The sequence below is a fragment of the Anser cygnoides genome, chromosome 3, assembly GCF_040182565.1.
Source record: "Anser cygnoides isolate HZ-2024a breed goose chromosome 3, Taihu_goose_T2T_genome, whole genome shotgun sequence".
NCBI classification, from domain to species: domain Eukaryota; kingdom Metazoa; phylum Chordata; class Aves; order Anseriformes; family Anatidae; genus Anser; species Anser cygnoides.
The window spans coordinates 55,741,870-55,764,162 of NC_089875.1; the positions used below are offsets into that span (position 1 = coordinate 55,741,870).

At 40.3% G+C, this 22,293-nt stretch overlaps 1 protein-coding gene across 1 annotated transcript in view; it reads left to right on the forward strand.

The window, feature by feature from the left end:
- Nucleotides 1–22,293, forward strand: part of TIAM2 (TIAM Rac1 associated GEF 2) — a 91,335-nt gene that overhangs the window by 30,934 nt on the left and 38,108 nt on the right. Inside the window, exons 9-13 of the mRNA XM_066994216.1 lie at nucleotides 4,486–4,653; nucleotides 7,336–7,446; nucleotides 7,926–8,004; nucleotides 8,911–9,003; nucleotides 10,067–10,327. Of these exons, the coding sequence (XP_066850317.1) occupies nucleotides 4,486–4,653; nucleotides 7,336–7,446; nucleotides 7,926–8,004; nucleotides 8,911–9,003; nucleotides 10,067–10,327 (712 nt within the window). The remainder of the gene's footprint in view (nucleotides 1–4,485; nucleotides 4,654–7,335; nucleotides 7,447–7,925; nucleotides 8,005–8,910; nucleotides 9,004–10,066; nucleotides 10,328–22,293) is intronic.

Consider the following 22,293-nt stretch of genomic DNA (forward strand, 5'->3'; position numbering starts at 1 on the left):
ACATCTTTCATAGCGTGGCAAAAACCATGCTGTATTTTCTACTTTGCCAAGTTCAACAGAAACTTTATATTTCTAGTATTAAGGCAAATTAAGTCTAATTTAATCCTGTGGGGCATACCAGCAGAGAAGTGTGAGTTAATGTATAGCTAGATATTGCCCAAGTCAAGTAAGAGGAAGTGGCATCCCCTCAACTGCGTTGCCCAGTAAAATAGCTGCTGCTGATACCGTTCAGTGCCCACAGAAAGGCGCCTTGTGCAGGAGCAGAGCAGAGTGCCAGCACATCAGGCACCGTCCCTCTTCGTTCCTGCAGCCTCCCTGAGGACAGCACTGTTGTCCCCTGGTCTAGAAGCAAAGCAGGATGCTCTGAAGTTCGTAATAACACATGTAGGACCACTAAGTGTTTTCTACCTACTGCAGAGTTTATATAGATAGACTCCTCCTCCCTTAGTAGGCTTGTGCAGATAAGCTGCAAATAAAAGATTAAAATTAAATATTAGACAGGGTTTCTGGACTTTGTTTTGTGTATAGTATAACTAGATTGCTTTAATTATAACACATACCAGACAAAAAGAGATGTTTGTCTTTCTACTTAACCTTCTGTCCCTTTTCCTCCTTTGTTTCCTGAGTCAGATATTCTCCAACGTAGTTTAAAACTTGGAAGAAGACTTAACAAAAAATAAAATAAATAAAAATAAAAACCATGCCACAGAACTATTCCTTTTCAGATGAATATGTATATACCAGTTCTTAGACAAAAAGTCAGAGTTTGCATTTAGAATGAAATATTGCTCTTGAAAATGATTAACTGTAGTGAACAGTTGTAATGAATCTCATGACAAAGGTTTGGACAAAGTTCGTCATTTCTCATAGTTTTATGTGTTGTTGTATTTTTTTATTTTTATTTTTTTTAATATCACGTGCTGCAAGGTTTATTTTCCCATCAAGGATATTCATTTAGTGGCTACATAATGAATATATAATTATGCAGAAATGATACCACTGAGAGGCATCTCCAACTGACAGCAGCTAATCCTGTAATGCTGTTTTGCCTCCTGAAAGTATCTTCACTTTTTTGTGTGTCTTTTGAAGAAATATACCGAAACAAATGAATTCCCTTCATTATTTGACCACCCTGTTATTTCCCTGGGATGGGAAGGTATTTATACCAAATCGCCCTGCTCTTTTCCAAATAAATTTGGGATTTCTGGGTGACATGGTCTCCTGTAGAGAACACTCACCAATTCCTCCAAAATGTACCGATGGCTGTGGTGTCAGATTGCCTCAGTTTCACACCTTGGCAATAGCAAAGACGATTCATTCTTGTCAGGTCCTCTTAAACCATGGAACGTAAGGTCCCTCCTAAAACAGATGAGGCAAAACCTCTTGGGTGCAACTCGTGAAGGTTCCTCCCAGAGGGATGCTGTGCTGCTCCCTCGGTTTAGCACTGACCCCATTGGGGTTGATGGTGCCACCGTGGGTCGTGTGTCCTCTGGCACAGCTCGCTCTTCTTGAACCCTTCTGAGGAGATACAGACAGGTTTTGGAGGTGCCGCAGGGCAGGGAGAAAGATGTCTGCTTCCCTCAGTGTCGCTTCCCTTGTCTGGAAAGGGACAAGGTCTGATGTCTCGACCCAGCGTTTGCAACGGGGCTTATGTGTTATCCTAAGTTACTTTGCTGAATTCAGGCAGGGGCTCACTGCCCTGCTTCCTGGGTGGAGGGGGCTGACGTGTGGTCAGCCTCGCTGCAGAGTTTGGAGACGCCGTTTGCAGAGCTTAGCAGGGCTGTTTCAGGACTCAAAACCCACTTCAGTTTAGGTGCTGAAGTGGAGCTCTGGATCTCAACTTTATTTCTAGAAAAACATCATCTGAACTGTATTTCAAAACCCTTTTTTTTTTTTTTTTATGGGAATTAAATATAGTGTGGGCATTTTTAAGATCCTGACATTTTCATGAATCATCCGACAACTCAGAAGTGATTCATCATAACTCTGAAAACCGTTACTTTGGCGTTAGCCCATTTTCATTGGCTGATTTCAATAAAAAACACAAACAGGATCAAAACTTTTATAAAATGCTACCTGAGGAATGCAGTGAATTACAAACAGTGAAGTCTGCCAGGAAGGCTATATTTTCCCTGAAAAGGATGATAAAAACAGAGACAAATAGTGGGGGAAATTATGAAGTAACCTATTGGTCCTGCAGCAACCCTATGGCACAACGTGTGACAGTCTGCAAATCCTGGCGCATATTTCTGGAAAATTGGATGGGTTGTTTTAACTTTACGTGGCAATGAATGAATGAACTATTGTAGTATTAGTCACTGCAGGCATAACAGGAAAAAAAAATCTCTTTTCATGTCACATTTTCTGAGATGGAAAATGTGGATGAAGCAACAGTATCTTGACGGCAGTTAAGGAACATATTTTTGTTTAGTAACAGAGACAAGGCTTATGTTTGGGCACCAGTATGCATGGCAAAGAAAGGAAAGAGTCTTTGGGTGGAAGAACTTTGTCTTGTCTTAAAAGCTGCCAGAAGAAGGTGACTTTAAACTTATTTCTCATCACCTTCATCCTCTTTATTTTAATCCCTGGCAATAGTGTGATTTATTTCTGTTGAACAGATACGAAGAGCTACTATCGCAGGGCAATAAACCATTCTGGTAATTACAAATGTCTGAATTGCTGGGAGCATCTCCCTACCTAAGTCAACATGGCTTCAGCTTTCCCTGAAGGAAGCCCCTGGAGAATTCAGTCTGACCATTTCCATCTCAACTCTTGCAGCATGCATGCCTTGCCCTTTCTCATTCCTCCTACTTACACTGTGGAAGGAGGTCATCATTTATTACCAGGCACTTGATTTACTGCTTTCTGAGAGGACCACGGTTCTGCTGGAATTATCTTCTTCAACAATAACAGTTTTACAAGCAGGTTGGAACCACAGCCACCGAGGTGAAACTTCACCTGGTGTAGATTTCATCGCTCCATTAATTGCAGTAGCATAACAGGATTGCTGTTATGCATAGTAGTTGCTCTATTTTAGTAGGATTCCATGGACCTATGTTAATCAATGTGTCATTTTTAGCTATTTAAAAAGGACAGTTGAGCAATCAGTATAAGATTCTTGCATGCTATTAGTGCATTAATATAATTCTGCCAAAACCAGCATTACTCTTGCATAAAATTATTCCTGTGGTTCGTTTGCAACCTGAATTTCTGCATTGTTTGGTAATTACATAAGTAGGACCGCTTACTACATCGTTTTTACAGCCACAGTTGTTATTTAGAAAAACAAAATAATACTGGTCTCTTTGTTGCTACTGGTAGATTGTTGTCAATAACTTTGCTGCCTGCAGCAAGGGAAGCAGTCCCTGTGCAGTGATTTTGCTGGAGCTTTTAATTGCAGTGGACCACTGGCCTTGTGTCCCTGCAGAGTCAGGAGGAAGAATTGCATAATCAAGGGGCTTTGTGTAGGCAACAAAAACACTCCAACCCACAGCAACAGGGGAAAAGAACAAACCAACAAAGAAAAAGCAGTCAGGAAGTAGGCACTCCTGAGAACAGCTCAGGCTATCTTAAGATCTGTCTTGGGTCACAGTTCTGCTGCTTTACTGGGTTATTGTCACTTTCCTTTGGCTGAAATGGGGAATCCAGGGAGCCTCTCTATATAAACACCTCGATAGGGGCAGTGGAGTGACATGCTGAACAGGCAGACCCAAATAGAGAGGTGAAACTCCAAGTTCAGAACTGCTCTCAGTGTTTTTCTTCTCCTTGTGTGGCTTCTGAAACGTCTAGCCTGAAGTGTAGTGCAGAAGAAAGCGTGAAAATGAAGGGCGATAAAATGACAGGGATTTTAGTTAGGGTGGATATTGTATTTGATCAAGCTTGAGTGGCTTTGCAATGAATGTGAATGTGAGCCAGAATGGTAAACAAGCAAGTACTCTGCTACCTATCAAATAATATGATCTTAAACTGTAAATAGAATGAGAACATTTTATTCCTGCTTTAGTCCTTTATGTTATGGCAAGCTTTGCTCTACAGTGCTCTCTGCTGGAAGTTTGCTATATTATCATTTTCTGCTAAAATTACAGTAATTATGTGGGTTTTTTTTTTGTTCTTTTTCTTTTCACATTTGTTAATTAGATAAAATTGTAGTACTCAATTCTTCTTAATAAAAGTTTCCCACTGCGGTATAATATCAGGTAGCTACATATTTTCACTTAGAGTTAAATCAACAAATAATATGAGATAAAGGCATAAAAGCCCATAATGGGAACTCAGTGGGAATGCAATCCATTCTCAAGAAAATTGAGTCATTGACAATGAATAAGAACAGGTAACAGAACTTTGTCCCTTGCTTACCATGGGAAAATGCACAGTACTGTGTCTGAAGATCTGGTGGTATATGTGCACTGCAAGCTATCAATGGAACTGTATATTTTTTATTTTAGCAACATCCTCATGTGTTGTACCTTTCTCCCTTGTTTCCAGCAGCAAGTTGATGAATTTTTGAACGTCTACTGCTCAGTGCCAGACAGCATCCAGAAGGAGGGTGCCTGGGAAACACAAACATATGTGCACTTCTGCGATGGCCAAGGAGTAGCATTAACCCTCAAGCCAGAACACAGGGTGGAAGATGTTCTTTCTCTGGCCTGCAAGGTATTAATTTTTCATGTACGATTGTACCTTGTTAATAGCTGTGGACTTCAGAAGGACCGTAATATATCTGAGGACTCCTTAATAGTGAACGAATAATAACAGTGTCTGCCTGTCCCTACATTAAGGCACATTTTGAGCATTTGCACCATTTCCTTTAGCAGTATTATTTATGTATTGTAGCCAAGGTAGCAGGACTGTGGAAAGCTTTTCAAGAGGCATTGCTCAAGTCAGCGCACACTGAATCCTTAAGGAGTGGTGACAGTTTGCCAGGTAATCAGCCCCTGAGAGATCTCCATCCGTGTCCACTCTGAGTTGTCACTGCAGCAAACTGAGCTTTCTGTGCAAATTAGTCACAGAGGAGTAATGGGGACTGTTTGATTTAATGCCAGGAGATAAGACGTTGAAAACTGCTGTTGCAGTGGTTAACATCTATGTTTGCTTCTTCAAGGGTCGTTTTTTGGCTTTTGATTAACGAAGTGCATGTTCTCCTTGAGAATTTCAAAGAGTGCATTATGTTTTGACAGTCAGTGCCAGAAATTTGAGGGGGATTGCAGTAGATCTTGGGACAGAAAATGGAGTCACAGATGGAAAGTAGAATAGAAATACCAGTTTTAACTACCAACAAAAGACCACCACCTCCAGAGCATCACAACTTACCTGGCACCTTGGTCTTCATTTGTGTTAGTGGTTGAATTTGGCTCTGACTTCATGATTCAAATCAAATTACACAAACAAGCTCGTTGGAACAGCTAAATTTTCACACCCAAATCATGTTTTCCTATTTTCTAACAAGTGGTAAATATAGTTTATTCACTTCACAAGTAAAGAGAAAAAAATGGAGAAAAAAAAAGAGGATTTTTTTTTGTACATAGTCCCACTCTGTACAAAATCTATTTGTAGCTTTTGGCATAGGTTAGTGTGAAATTTTAGGTGAGCTCATTCAACTGGCTTGAAGTTAATGAATTTTTAGGCTTCTAATGATGTAAAGGCCCCAGTTTAATAGCTCTTTCCACATGATAGTGTTGTATAAATAAATAAAGAAAGGAATTATATAAGTTTCTAAAAATCTAGGATGTACTACGTGTTTTAAATCAAAATAAGCACACTCTTTGTAGTCAAGTCACAGTTAATCTACAAGACATCACTGAGAAGAAATTATCTTCTCATTACTCTTGTTAGTGGAGACTGCATCCTGGAGAAACAGTTTATTAGCCTAGTTTACTTCCTAAAAATTCACTGTACAGGTTAAAGGAATTTTATGAGATATTGTTTGACCAGCAGATGGCACAGTAGAGCTGAAACATTTGGAAATCATTAAGGTAACGTAGAAGACCATTGAAAGAGGAAATAAAATTTATATTTATAAAATTAAGTTGAAAAGGAAATTCCTTACCTCTCTTACTCCATCATTCCAAAATATTTGTAATTCTAAAGCTGGCTCTTAATTTTTTAATGTCTGTGTCACATGAAAATTTAGTTTTAAGTATTTTTTTTCTGAAACATTTTTCTGTGTTATTTTTTTTCTATTCTGTGTGTAAAGCTTTTCATAAGCATTCTCTAATGCTGAATACTTTCTATTAATCTATTCTGGTTCTTTTCCTTCTTACATTTTCATTCTGCTCTGAGGAGTGTAAGGAATCTTTCTTCTTAACAGAACATGTTTGAATGTTATGTGTATAAGGATAAATTTCAAAGGTTGTTTTTTTTCTTCATTCATGCTTTATGGGGTTTATACTTTTCTCATTTCTGTTTTCCATCTGAGTCTTTTGGATAGCACATATAGAAGAAATGTGCATTTGAATACGATTACTTAGGATACAGTACACATGCAACTCATAAACTGCTACACATAATAAAATGTTCAAGTAATTACTAGTTACTCAGTATATTTAGTTTTCATAAGCTGCAGAGATGTGTTAAAGAGGTTAAATAATCTGAACGTATGCAGTCATTCCTCCTTTTCCCTTTTTTAAGCAATGCTGCTGTATTAATATGTTAAAATAAAATGTTTTGTGCAGTGGTCTCACCAGCATCCTGATTTTTCAGAGATACTCCCATCAGGGGCTCGACACTTTCAGGCTAATATCCTTTGGGAATACTCCTATCTCCCTTTGACTTCCTGTTGATACAGGATTTGGGCTTTGACCTCATGTGGTGAAAAAAAATAGGTGAAACTCTCTGGTCGTAGATGAAACCCAGCAATAAAAATAAAATCCAATAAAGGCAAAACCCTTAGGGAATCTGCTTCCCATCCCATCCCCTTTCCTAACAGCCCATGCATGCGTATACATTTTCTACATCAGAAGAAAAAGTTGCTGAGCAGAACTGAGTCATTGCAAGTAGTTACAGAAAAGGTTGTGAATGTAAGTTCAAAAGGACACAAAGCAGTTATAATATCTTTGGAAACATATAACAACATTCAGTTAATCTATTAGCAAAGACAAGGTGCTTATGAAAGAAGTTGGGAGGATTTTAAGGGAAAATGGAAATTGCACTTCAACATTATCTTCTCAGCAATGCAGCTAGTTTTGTTTATATCACAAAAATAGTAGTTAGAAAATTACTTGTTTAAAATTGCGTGATTCCTAAAGGGGTGTGTGTGTGTGTATGTATCGCTTATTTGTCCTCTGGGATTCTGGAAATAACACATTCTAATACCCATTCTTTTCTTATATTCCTTAGATGAAACAGCTGGAGCCGAGACACTATGGTCTACAACTCAGAAGACTGGTTGATGAAAATACTGAGTACAGTGCTCCTGAACCATATGAATACGTAGTAGACCAGGAAAGTGTGATTCATTTTATATAAAGCTCCATGTTGTCTGTAGCTACAGTTAAATTATCACCTATGAATATGTGTGATTTAGATCTAAAATAAGGTTTTAAAGCTGTTCATGGATTGCATTCTGCCATCCTTGTTCACACAGCTCATGCCTATGCAGACGTTCAGATGGCTAGGCACTACAAACACTCTCTTCAAGAGCTGTTTGAAGATTGAAGTGGGGCTTCTGGTACAGACACAAAGTGTCAGTCTTAACTCTAGGCTGGATTTTCTATGTTTAGTTTACTCTGTGTTTAGTCCCACTGATGCAGATGATGCTTGCAAAGTAACACAATTCTGTGTAAATATAGCAAGGTTTGGCTCTTTAATAATTTAAATGGTGTTGTATTTATTTCCCATAATGTATGTTTAGGCTTTGATGCTTGCAGTTTCATAATTTGATAACTTCTGCTGTTTTGTTTTTTGTTTTTGTTTTCTTTTTCCAACAGGTGTATGATGAAATAGAAATTTGTCCATTAAATGTTTATCACGTTCATCTTACAAAGACTGAAAACATAACTGATTTTGGTAAGTTTAACCAAAACATCTCTCAGGAATTCTTATTCTTCTCATTATCTACTTTCTCTTTTCAGGAGCTTTCTGTCCCTGAGAGCAGGCAGAGCCATCCTTCACAATACCTGAGTCTGCAAAGGACCCATGGCATTATAATGAAGTCTCAAATTGGTTGTTTTACATTGGCAAATACATTTCTTATTTCTCCATTTGGGAAGGGCCTGTTTTCTGTTCTGATGCGTTAGCCAAATAGTTCAAGTGTGGAATTATCAGAATATGCCAGCTATGCTGAAATTAATACTATCAGCCATGGTCAAGGTCTGCCCTTTTTTTGGTAGTAGGATCCACTGTTGTCATAGGGTCAACGGGTTATCCTTTGGTATAAATTCTGACAGACTTTTTATTTACAGGAGGCGTTTGTGGCTAAGAATATATATATACCTTGCAAAGGTATCTTTGTAAGGTAGCTCTGTGCTTTTCTTTAGCTGTATGTTTGTTGGTATGAATGATATTTTTGGGGGGTAACATATTGGTCTGTATGGATTTGCTGCTCTCTAGTTTGGATTTCCAGTTTTTGGAAATGTTTAAAACAACTATGTGTCTGATGGACACATTATAGAACTCATACCATAATGATGAGCTGTGTTATTGAAATGTCCTGTGGGGCTAAGATAGAAACATTTTTTTTTTGAAATGTGATTTATCATTTTACAGCACAGCATGATATTTCCTGAATGTTGAAATGTCCTGTTAAGTTTAGCTGTCCTTACAATCACTCAGAAACTATGTGATAATTTTTCTGTGATCTGTGAGTGTTCTCATGAGAATTGTCAACTTGCTGATTATGTAAAGTCTACTAAATACACAAAATAAGAGTTATTTCGGAGAAAGTTTATTTGATTTAGAACTCTTCTACTTCAGGTTTTGCAGTCACAGCTCAAGTTGATGAAAATCAGCATCTCACCCATATATTTGTAAGCGATGTTCTCCCTGATGGACTCGCATACAAGGAAGGTATGTATCATATTGATGCTTAACACTGCATTTCATTATCATTTTAAATTCACATACATGAAGGAGCTTTAGTACTGCTGTCTGAAATGGTTCTTGGCTTTTACTATGCATAGCTTTCTTTCCTTAAAACCATGGAAAATATGTGATATTGGGAAAGATAATGTACACAGAGTAACTGAATTATCCTTCCAATATAGTGGGGAGAGTTCTTGTTCACTCTTGGAGACAAATTTTGCATTCAGCAATCCAACCACGTGCTTTTGCATGAAGAAACAAGCTGGAGGAAGAATTCATCTCACACTGGGGAACCGCATGGGCTTGGTCAGTCTCCAAGACCCATCACTTCCACTTTTGCTGACAGTGAAAAGTAGCCTCCCTCCCCCAAATAGTTTTCTGCATACATTTCCCTGGGCAACTTCTCTACTACAGTGCTCAGAAACAATGTTTCTTTTCAGCAGGATTGTGTTTGTTCTGCTCTCTGAAAAATAGAGATACAAAAACATAAAGCATAGACAGAAAGTTTCAGTAGCTACCTGAGGATAATGACCACTTGATTGCTGCTAACCTTGAAAGACAGCAGTTGCCACTGTTTAGATTTATACAAAAGCTAATGAAGACTCCATCTGTTATTATTCCAGTTTAGCATGAATGATTTGATCTGCGTGACTAGTTTCTTGTTCTTCTCAGAGTGGGATAATGCTATTTGTATTAATGCGCTGTATGCTGATGGGCCGTCTTTTGAAATGAATTCAGGGTATCTGAGTCATGAAAGGTGCTTCTATTCTGATCTTTTCAAAAGATGTGCTCCCCTCCCACCCCAAAAATCCTCTTTAGAAATAAACAACTTAATTGTAGTAGTATCAAAGTAAACATGAAGTCAAACTGTATAATTATAACATATATAAAACTCCCATCAGTTCTAACAGATTTATGGAAAACAAAAATAAAAGGTGAAGCAGCGTTAAGTTTGGTTTGTGACCCTTTCTATTTTATGTTCCCTCCTTTTTCTTTCTTTCGTTCTTTTTTTTTTTCTTCCCTTTTCTTTCCTTTCACATGGTCCCAGGGCTACGAGTAGGCAATGAAATCCTAAGCATAAATGGAGAAGCTGTGTCTGATCTTGACCTCAGGCAGATGGAGCTATTGTTTTTGGAGAGAAGCGTAATGCTCACTCTGAGAGTGAGCCATTGCGGAACTCTGCAACCCTTGTGTGCATCCTGGTCAGATGGTGACATTTCAAGGGATCCAAAAAGTTTGTTGCCCCCTCCAAACCAGTCACAGCTCCTGGAAGAGTTTCTAGATAACTTCAGAAAGAACACAGCAAATGGTAAGGAGTTGACAACAATTTATTTAAGTCTAATTTATGTTTACATTTTTGCTTATGCTTCAGTGAGAAACCCAAATGCAAACCAGTGAAGTTCCATTTATGCTTCATATCTGTCTGTTATTTCATTATTTTCTAGAAAGTAGAAATGGAATGGGATATGATTATTTCTGCAGGAAGATTACATTCTTTAAATGCATTTGGCTGCACCATCCAGTATTAACGGCACAGTTCTGTGTGATATTGGGTATTTCCACTACATCCATTTCCTGGGCATTAGTGGTTGAAGTGATGGGATGGCTTTCAGAGACAGAAGTATTGCTCTGTGTTTAGAGTGCTTTTTACGTATGCTAAAGTGCTATGTACATTAAGAGTACCTTAAATGCAGTAATCATTATCACCTCAGAAAGGAGTCCTTCAGCTCTGCTGCTACCCAAAGATACTACCTCTAGCACATTCCAGCTGAATACAGCCTCTCACTGTGTGGAGGAAAGCCTAAGAAAACAGCTTTCACAGAGGTTGTTTTGCTGCCATACCCGCTCATATTTCTTATTCAGTGCAAACCACTGTACTAAACATCAAATGGAGTGCCATGTCTGGGTTAGATTGTGATGGTGCGTGAGGAGCAATGTAGGTCTCTGCGGTAAGGACTGCCCCTGGCCCTGCCAGCCCCAAGGAAGGTGCCAGTGCTCACTGCTGGGTTGCCTTTCCAGCTGGAAGTAGGAGGTGGCACATCGAGGGGCACAGCCATGCTGGGCAGAGGAAAGCCATGGTTACCCTTCCTCTTCCTGGGGCAGAGGATCCTACACAGGATCTGTGAGGAGGTGTGTGACAGGCTGCAGGTAAAGTTGGCCACCTCCAGCGGCCTTCATAGCTGGGCCTCCGAGCCAGGGGGACGTGAGAGACTGATAACATGCAAAGCTATCAGTGTCCTTAAGCAAGCCTCAGTGACAAAAAGATGAAGACCCACTGCTATGGAATTGCTGTAAGCTGTTTAACTCAAGAAAAACCTTTGCATCCTTTCCATTAGCACTCACTGCTGCAGCGTGCAGTCCGCTGCTGCACTGGCCTGTGGCAGACAGGCCCATGCATAGGGAACATGCTGAGAGGGGGACCATTCTGGGGGTTTTGATGTGTCCTGGGTGTGAGGTGTGTGTGTGCTTCAGTAAGAGAGATTTTGTGCTGTGCATTTACAAAGCACTGTGGAGTGATCCAGCTTGTTTCAGCTGACCTTACTTCATGTGAGAAACACATCTTGTAATGTTAGAATACATGTAAATACCTGTCTGAAACAGGAGGGATTTGGGAATTTGCTCCCCATCTCTCCCATGCCTTGTCTGTTTTTCAAACAAGATTCAAGCAAATTTAACTCGTTTCTTGAATGAAAAAGGTGCAATTTCCTCATTGCACCTCTGGGGGATGCTAGTAAAATTCTGCAGGAAAGCTAGCAAGAGTGCACTGTTGTGTAAGGGAGAGCCATAAGAGGTGCAAAAAAGGATCTCTGCGTTTCATATATAATTATGGTAGCAAGTGTTTCCTGATTGGAATTTTTTGTAATTAAAAATGGGAGGAAAAAAAAAAGAATCGCGTAGGAGAAGTTGTTAGAATGGATTTAATTATAAAGTAATTTTATTAGGTCATCTTTTGAAATTAAAAGAAATCTGAATACAAGATCTGCGATACAGTAAGTAGCATCTCTCTCAGGGGCCTTAGTTCAATTTAAAATGCCATTAAATTGACTAGTAGCACATAAAAGTTAGTGTTATAAAACAAAAATTATGATAGAGCTAATTAATTACATAATTATACCAGCACTATCATTCAGCTTATTGGCTTGATATCATAAGCCAGCATTACCTGGAGTATTTGGTATAATAAATGTATGTGTCCATTCACTAGGCTCGTCATTCCTTGGGGATAAATTTGCAACCTGTTCAAATAGTCCATTATATTAGGATATTACTGGAGTATGTATTATACTCTGAGCACTAGCGTATAAAGGGACATAGCATGTTTGCTTTCCTGCTTAAAAGCAGTGAAAGAAGATTTATTTTATTCAGAAAAGGAACAAATAGTTCTAACTTAAGCTTCGTGAGAAGGCCTTCCATGTTTATTGAATTACCAAGTATCAGTGCTTAGTGTCTGATCTCCTGATCAGGTTCAAATGGAAACAGAAGAAAATGACGTTGCTTTGAATTAAGAGATCATCTTAAAGGGTTTAACTGTTCTGTGTTCTTTGTACTTACTCAGAAATTCAATAAGATTTTAGATAAGAAGAGGGGATATTTAATAATCTTAGCAGGGATTTGGAGGCCAGGAACTTCTGAATTCTCATACATTTTTTGATATTGTTCCGTCTCCTTTGATACAGTTGAGCAAGTCACTCTTAAGACCACAGTTTTCAGAAATAGTTTCTGGTATTCGTGCATCCATTTTGAGCAGCGCCTTTGAAAGTCAGTCAGTGCCAACAGAAGTGGACCTTTTTTAAAAAATCAAGCACAATTTATCTCAAGGTACATACCTGGAATTAAAAGCCTTACTGTTTCTGCTGTCACCTTCTTGTCTAACCCTCCCCTCCCCACCTCCCACCCCCCAAAAAAAAATCAAAAAAAAGCAAAAAAACTAATGATATTTATATTTCTAGAATTCTCTGAGGATTAATAAGCTAAAATTAACAGACTGCTTGGAAAATGGAAATTTTTAGGGCTCGGAGAGTCATATGGTAATACCCTGCCTGGTGCCTGCAACAACCAACCAAATGCAAACCAGAATTTATTTTAAATCTCTGGCTTCATATAATTTGGGTGGAAATAGTTTGTCCACAGTTGTTTACAGTTTTGTGACTGCTTAGCATAACCCTGATGAATGCCTTTGCCTACATACCCTGCTGTGCTGAGGATACCCAATTATACCTCTTGCCAAACTTTGGCAGCTTTTACTATACAGAAGGGAAGTGATTGACTTTTTCCAAAGCCACTAACTCTGCCACTCCTAAAAACCATTCCCAGTGAAATTTTTTGTCAGAGTGATTCATTTTCTCCAAGAGGTTGCCATACCCTTGTAGCTGTACTTTGGACCTGCCTGCAGTCATATCATTTGACCTTCCACATGGCAACGCTGTATGCTTGCTGCTTAGCCATTTGGCTGGTAGTAAGCTTATCCTGGAAAAGAAATGAGGTGAAATACTTTTAAAAACATATTCGTAAATGTGGAAAACCAAATAACAGAGCTGCTAAATTTGCTCCAAACTCCAGTGCTAAGCAAATAAGGCAAATATTTGTATAGAAGAAAAAAATAAAGAAAGAGGGAATTGGGGTAGAATTCTTACAACTGTGGAGGGAAAAATGCCTCATTTTAAGATGGCGTGGGGAGTTGAGGAATAAACAGCAGAGAAAGGACGAGAATTGAAAACTGCATTTTCAGGGCGGCCCCGTGTGGGTTAGTGGTATATCTATAGAGTGCTGAAGCAGGAGGCAGAAGCTTTAGTAGGTGTGAAAACCCATGGCAGTGTGCAAGTTGCTGTCAGAGTTGGACTTTTTTTTTTTTTTTTTCCCCAGCAAGTGGGTTTGTGCCAAATAAGCTGTCATTTCTGGGTAGCTGACACTGTTGAAATCAACCCTAACTTGTAAATAGTTCTGACTTAAAAGGAAAAAAAAAAAAAGTGGGAGATAGCAGTTTGGATATGCTTTAACAAATTTCCACGAGGAAAAGTTTTTATCTGGGAGGGTCAGAGATTTAAGAGGCAAAGAAACAACAAAAATCACATAAAAACGGACAGTTTTTCTTCGTTTACCATTGTACTCATCATCTCTGGGGCAAGGCACCCTTAGAGAGGCCTGGGTTGTTCCCTGCCCATCCTTCTGGAGGTGCTGTGCCACCAGCAGCACAGGCAAACCAACAGTGGCCGTGGCTGCAAAGGGGAAGGCTTGCTCCTCCTCCTCCTTCTCCCTGGGCCCATCCGTCCAGCCCCCAGCACTGGTCCCACCCCTGTGCTGGCAGTGGCACTTGCTGAAGCCTTTGACGAAGCTAGTTCAGGAGAAAGCTTCTCTCTTTTTTTTTTTTTCTTTTCTTTTTTCTGCAAACTCAGTGAGTTGAACTGGCGGGTGCAGAGGTCTGACCAGGGTCGAGTCAGGTAAGCAGCAGGACCTGCAGCTGGGAGCAGGGAAAGCACGGGAGACAGAGCTGGTTGCAAGGAGCGCTGCTTTTGGAGGCCGCAAGCTCTTTTTCGGATGACCTTCCCTCAGAGCACCTCTCATCGTTTTGGAGCATGGGTTTTGCCTTATGCTTTCCCACCACTTGCGCTGATCCCCAGGCAGCAGGTTAGCATGGATACACCTGTTTGTGTTACCCCACATGAAGCTGTTTCACGTTGTATAAAGCATGACTGGAGTCAGAGAGTCAGGCTTTGTGCAGTTTGACAGGTAGCCAGGACGTGCTGGAGAGGAGCGATGACGATTCAGCACCTCATCTACTAAATATCTACCAGATATTTATGCAGAATGTAACTGTTTCAGGAGGAGGATCGGTGGCTTGAACACTCACATGGAAAGTGGCTCTTCTCTTTCCAAGGAAATAAATGACTTCTGATTTTAACCTTCAAAATCACGCCTAGAAGCACAGCACATCATTTGGCCACAAGTCTGATTTCAGCATACCTAAATCCTTCTTAGAAATGTGGTAGCAATAACAGTTGGATTGCTGTCAATCCCAGGGTGCTTACTATTTCAAATACATTTTTGCTGGATGGTTTAGGTGCCTCTGTAAAGCTCAGTTGCAAACCACAACTTCTCCAGAAAGCCTTGCTCCATCCGTCAGGTGCTGTCAAGCCTAGGGAGGAAAGGGCAGAGGTTGGTTCCACAGCCAGCCAGTTGTGCTCATGTCATGGTGTGAGCCTTGCCGTGTAACACAGGAACAGTCCCCGCATGCTCTTCCAGTCCCATCTAATTTGGAAAGACCTGCAAGTCCCTTCTTAAAAAATGAGGGAAAGTCAGAAGGAAAGCAAAGGTAACTTGCTGCCTGCAATAGCAAACACCGGCTCCCACTGCCCCGCTTGTTGCTTTTTGTCCATTGCTTTTAAAGCGGTTCATAAGCCACTTTTAAGCTAAAGTTCAAAGCATTTTGCAAACAAAAGTAAAACTAAATTGAAAAACATTTCTAAATAAGCTCTTCTTTGCAAATCACATCCTGTTTGTTTGCCGAGCTGGTGTTTCAATGTCAAATTCACTTCATCTTGCTGTGGGACGTGATCTTCATGGTGCTGTGAGGCTCTGTGTGTGTGAGGAATAAAAGCAGTTTATTTTTATTCTTTCAGAGGAAGCTCTTTTGAGCTCTGAGGAGGTGAATATTGCTTTTTATCTTCCTGAGGACTCCCACAGCCCTGTTATAGATATGGGTCCTCATCTGTGAGGAAGGCGTGCTAGTTTTTCAGGTTCCTACACATTGCTGGCTCTTGCCTGGTGGCTCCAGTACCAGATACCTAGTGGCTTTGCATGGCGTGAGGCAACATGCTAGAAGACCAGTGTCACGTCCCAGCATGGCCATGTAGCTGTCTATGCAGCATGACTGGTTATCTATGTGAAGATCTATGACTTGGGGTTTCTCTCTTCACTCGTCACTCTGTGTAGTTGAGCAGGAAGCGATGTAAGTGTGAGAGAACATGCCGTGGCTGGTTGTCAAGGAGAGCTCAGAGATGGAGGGGTATGTTTGAAATAGCATTGGATAACTGTGTTATGTTGGCTTCCACTGCAACTGCTTTTGTGCCATTAATGCAAATATCCTGGTGCTGTGCTCTGGTGCATCATTGGGAAAAGATCAGTCGTGGCCCTGGGCAACACCTGGGACTATAACGATGTAGCAGTTAATTCAAAGAAAGCATTTGCCTCCTCGTAGGAGCACTTGTTGCCTACTGCATGTTGTGTAATATAGAATGTTTCCCAAGAGCGGTGGTTTAATGAGCTCTTACTGGTACTTGACAAACTGTCCTGTTTGCTTCCTGCTAGATGTGCATGTTGCAAATGAAAAGATTGTTTATGCTGTAAAATGGGACATCCTTAACTGCTCTTCGTTGTGCTTTTCTACTGAGAGAGCATTCTGTTCTGCTTTGCTAAGTGCTGCTATGATATAATCCCTGTGAAGTCAGTGTCCCAAAGTTGTGTTTTTCCTGATGTAAACTCCATTAAACCCCATGGAACTGCACATTCTGGCTCAGTGACAACACGTAGGCATAAATCATGACATTGCCCATCCTACTGAATCCTGTAGAGTGACAATACAGACAACAGGGAGATTTATTAATAATGATAGAGTTAGAGAGGCATCCACATATAGACTACTGCCTTTGGCACGTTTAAAACACATCAAACAGCAGATGGTGTTATGTGTTTCATAGAGGTAAGGTAGGTTGAGTAATTATAAAAAAAAACTGTTTAAGCTAGCCACAAATTCTTGCTAAACTATTTACTTCTTCTTTTTCACTTTTTACTGCCTGTTTTCTTTACTTTTGTGATTTAGATGGAGGAGAAAATGTACCTCTAAGGTGTTGCACTTGGCCAGCTCCATTTGCTTTCCATCTCTCCTGAGAGCAAATGACCTCTGAGAATGGCCAAAGCTGTCCCGTGTAAGCAAACCCACAGTAGCAGCAGAAGCCAGGAGGGGAGGTGTTGGCAGCAGCCCTGCGTGTCCTGCAGCCCCAGCCTGGAAGACCTAAAGGCAGCTGTGGGCTGCAGCCTTTGCTGATACTTGTAGAGAATGGTGGCCACCCAAAAATGCTGTGTTTTCCTCTGTACCACAGTCACGCATCACCAGTTGTTGAAATGGAATAGAAGGGTGATGTGCTAGACACAGCTAACACTGGCCTCTTCTAAGAGGGCATTTAGAAATATGCACTTAGGAAATGCATGTATTCAGGTAACAATTCGAGGAGCCAGTGTGAAGTGTTAATCTTAAAACCAAAAAGCCTGAATAGTTGTCTGAATGGCAGATACTTGGACAGAGAAAGTTTAGCAAGTTAAATAACCCTATAAAAACATATCATTGAAATGCAGGGGGTAATCAGGCATTGCTACAGAAGCGTAGGCAGTGATTTCCTATTATGTTGGTAATTTGTATCTCCTATAGATTACTGAATTAGCAAATGAGTCGAATTACTTTGTTTCATGATGAGCAGTTAACCAACAAAGGAACTCCCAAGGGTTCTAAAGGACTCTGCTCTAACTTCAAAATGGATGTTTCTGCAGATATTTGAGAGGAAAAAAAAGAAAAAAGAAAAGAGCATAAAGCAGCCTACAGAAAGTCGCACTTGCAGAAGTAGGTGGCTTACTGGAGCTAAGCCACTGTTAGTATGTGGCCCAACATGCCTTAAGCTTTATGAGACAAGAATATTTGCATGAACATACTGGATTTTTCTAAACATGAAACTGTGGAATGTTTAAAGAAGAAGCATCACTTTCCTCGCTGAAGGATAGAGAACAAAGGTCCTACTTGAGCATTTCAGACTCTTGCCAGAAGTGAGCTTCTCTTTATCTAGGCTGTATCAGATCTGTAAAAAGAAGCCTGGTTGTGTTGTTCTTCAGCAAGCATATAGAGCACCTGCTGATGTTTCACAGCTTGCTCCCTGAAACCAAAACATCTGGACAAGAGGGGCCACGAGTAGAACCTCCTTGTCTGGCCAGTCACTGCATGTCTTGTTTGGCAACAATTAGTCTTGTCAGTGACAGGCATCTTTTCATTCTGGTTTGAACCCTATCTGAGAAGACTGATGTTATGACAGCTGCATTATAATTTTCTTTCAAGATATAATAGCGTGAATGAATTCCTGAATGAAGTTTCTAGCTACACCAAAGAGTCAGTTGTTACAGCCATGAAGCTAAGCTGAGAACAAGCCTTCCAGCTAGTCTTAGAATAAGTTACAAAATACTTCGGACAATGAAGTGATAAAAGCCCATGTATCTTGAAGAAAGAAAATTTTTCTGAATGTGAAAATCCCATACGTTTTTTGTGTTTCTCTAAGATGTTCATTTTCTAGAACTGGAGTTTCTCCATAGTTTACTAATATTAGTACAGTGAAGTGATGTTAATTTAGCAAGAATTTGAGCTAGTTCGTATCTGCAGTTATGTCAAAAGCTTTCTGAAGAACTTGAAAATTTCCTAAACAAAAAGAGGAAGAAGTTTTTGAATTGGTAATAAATTGTGTATGTCACTACCTTTTGAATTGTTAGTTAAAGCAGGATAAAAGCTATAAACCACTGCACAGATAATAACTACAGTTATTGCCCACAAATTGTTTTCGATTCTTTCCAGCAAGAGTCTGCGTGCCTAAGTAGTAATACTTGCCTGTGAGTACCAACTGCAGGGAAGCAACTGAACTGTCACTGTGCTACAGTTAAACACTTATCTCTTTTCTGTAATTTTAACTGGAATTTATGTAACATGAATACTCCCATAATTCTGTGAAACTTAACTGGAAATTAATAAGAATCTACAGTTAGGATATGTGGTGCCTGAATGCTGACCTTAGCAAATGAGTCAAATTACTTTGTTTCATGATGAACAGAACCAAGGAACTCCCAGGGGTTCTGAAGGACTTTGCTCTAGCTTCAAAATGGAAGCACTCATTTGGGCGGGTGGGAGGCTGGAGAGCAGCCCCACGGAAAGGGATCTGGGGGTTCTGGTCGATGGCAAATTGAATCTGAGTCAGAGTGTGCCCTTGGGAGCCAGGAGGGCCAACCGTGTCCTGGGGTGCATCGAGCATGGCATTACTAGTCAGTCAAGGGAGGGGATTGTTCCACTCTGCTCTGTGAAAGGTCTAGAGAGGAAGTATGAGTAGCAGCTGAGGTCCCTTGGTTCGTTCAGCCCAGAGCAGAGCAGGCAGAGGGGAGGCCTCATGGCGGCCTGCAGCTCCCTCACGAGGGGAGCGGAGGGGCAGGCGCTGAGCTCTGCTCTCTGGGGACAGCGACAGGACCCGAGGGAACGGCATGGAGCTGGGACAGGGGAGGGTCAGGCTGGGTGTGAGGGAAAGGTTCTGCACCCAGAGGGTGGTCGGGCACTGGGACAGGCTCCCCAGGGCAGTGGTCACGGCACCGAGCCTGACGGAGTTCAAGAAGCGTTTGGACAATGCTCTCAGACACAGGGTCTGATTTTTGGGTGGTTTCGTGTGGACCCACAAGTTGGACTTGAAGTTCTTTGTGTGAGTCCCTTTCAGCTTGGGATATTCTATGATCCTTTGACTACGTACTTCAGTTGTTTGCCTAGGTTCACAGAGAACCATAATAATAATAATAATAATAAAAAATAATAAATCTGAGAAATCTGAATCAAATTGCACCAGCTTTCAGCTTGAAGTGGTGGAGGGCATGATGTATTTCAGTGGATGTTTCACAACAATGTTGTTTACCTACCTGCCTTTCCTTGTATCTGTTTCCTTAGTGAAGAAACTACGTAGAGAAAGCTTTTGGTTTAGAAAATAAATGTTTCTGTAACAAGTCATTGTGCTGAGGCTTGTGCAAAGGAGTGAAATTTTATATTTATTTATTTATTTATTTTCCTGCTGGGACATGCAGAGGAACTAGATCAATGGGTTGAGGTAAATTAGGACCTTTCAGTGGAGTCTTCCAAGGTGGAAATAAGCATTCCACATGCCACTTTTTCTGGGACATTGTTGTATTATGGGTTGTGAATTTTTTTCAACTGACTCATCAACAAGTCTATAATCATCTGTCTCTGGCCAAAGAGGGTTTAGAGAGTTTAGACCTGCTTTCATATGAGATCCTTAAAGCACAGTCTGCTTCCAAATGCTTCTTGATCCTTCCAGACCTGGGCCTTCACAATGTCAACTCCAGTGTCCTCTTGCATCACAGCTCTACCAAACCTTCCTACCTAGTGTTATCCACACACCTCATCTAGACCCTTCTCACTTATACTAGCAATTTCTCCAGTGCAAATAACCATTGTGGAACAGGTACTGAACCTTTCACAGGAACCTGTTTTCTCCTCCCAGGGCAATCTTGTTTTTCTCATTCCTGACTGCAGTTACAGTGCTGTTTGCAACATAGACAGAAATTTAAAGGACTGAACAAATAACATGAGCTATGTCTTGGATGCCAGCGGCTGAGAGCCCCTTCCGTGCTGGTCCCAGGAGAGAACATGAGCCAAAGAACTGAAAGGTCTGATCCTGACATAAGCAAGACATATGAGTTATTCATAACTGAGTCAGTGAACCCAGAAACCTTCATATCTCTCCTGCAAAACTTGGATGCCTTCTTGAACAAAGATTGTGAGAACATCTCTTGAAAGACGTTTTATAAATTCCTTAGGATCAACTGTTACTTTTTGAAAGATATTTCTTGAGGTCTTTCAGAAAGGAAAATGATACAGAAGGAAATACTTACATACCTATCTTTTAACTTCATTACAAAAGAGTAAATAAATACACTGTTGAAAACCTGAAATATATCTAGTTGTATCAGACCAAGAGAAATAAGCACATGCATGCTACCTGCCAGGCTGAGCTGTTTAACTGAGGTTATGAGTACTGGTCTCTAAGGGAGCATTTTTAGAGTTCAACACACTGATATTTCGTGTTTCCAGGCAATGCTGGAATGCCTCACCAACCACTCCCTGGTTTTCAGTAAGTCTAAAGGAATTAAGACCACCAAGACTTTGTACCTTTCTGAGATTTGGCTCAGGTTTTAGTATTATTTGCACCAGGGGTTTTGGAAATGTTTGTTACCTTCTCTTGGAAACTTACTTTTCTCTTGATAGTAACATTGGCTAGAAGTATATGGGAACCGCAAACTTACTGTAATTAACTGATCAGTCTGGAGAATTCACACAACAATGAAGTATGCAACTTTCCATACACCTGGCTTAAGTTTATTGCCCAAATATAATTTCTCATTTCCATACTAACCTTGAAGCCATGTTATGGAAACTCTCTGTAGTGGAAGTCTACAGATTGAGAATATCCTGCATGCTAAAGGTTGGCTTTGTTATGTGTTACTGGCAGTTTTTAGAGCAGTAAGGAATTAGTGAAAATATTGAACACATTATTTCCTAGAAGATAGACTGGACCTCATATTCTCATAATTATGGATCCTAATTTTTTGAGCTTATAATTCATATTGGAATTCTCAGATATAAGTCACCACCCGGGTTATTGCTGTTTTGCAACCTATATCTGAAATTGACAGTACCAGTGTTTAAAAATGCTGTTCATTGCTCTGATCAGAGATCTGGGTATCTGTCTTTTACAGCCTAGACCAAGGCCATCATAATTGGTTGAAGCTGTGCGTGCATGCATGTTTTTATATCTGAAACATCTATCTGCTGCAGTCAAGAGGACAGGAAATGAGAGCACCATTTCCCTCCCATGTGCCAGAGAGATACAACCATGATTAAGATCAGTTTGCAGCAGAGAAACAACTAGAGTTAATAAAGAACATCTAAGCTGGAATCAGCAAGTGACTGGCGTGCAAGACAACCATTGGCAACAGAGTTTCTACACCTATGCGCACTTGTGCTAGAAGCATTGTCTTAGTCATAAATGCTCTTTGCCCAGATCTTTATACACCAACACTAATGAAACAAAAGTACTTCTTGTGCTCTACTGCACAGAGGCTTCTGGCTATCTATTTTCCTGCATAACTGCATTTAGCTATATACATACTATTTGTGTTACGTTAGTGACCAAGGAACATAGGATAGGAAGGAATTCCCAAACTCACTGAGTCCAGTCCTCTGCTAGTCAAGGCTTTCAACAGCCTTATTCATACAATATTCCTATTTCAAAATAGGATAAACTGTTTTCATCCTTTGCTCCTGGGTAAGCCTGTTTCAGAAATTCATTTGTGTGATGGTTAAAAGCCAATCTTATTATTGCACTGGCATATTCCTGATCAGTGTTATAACTGATCGGCCTCTGTGGGCCTTGACCTTTGCTTAGGTAGCTTTAGCTCAAAGCTTGATGTTTTTAC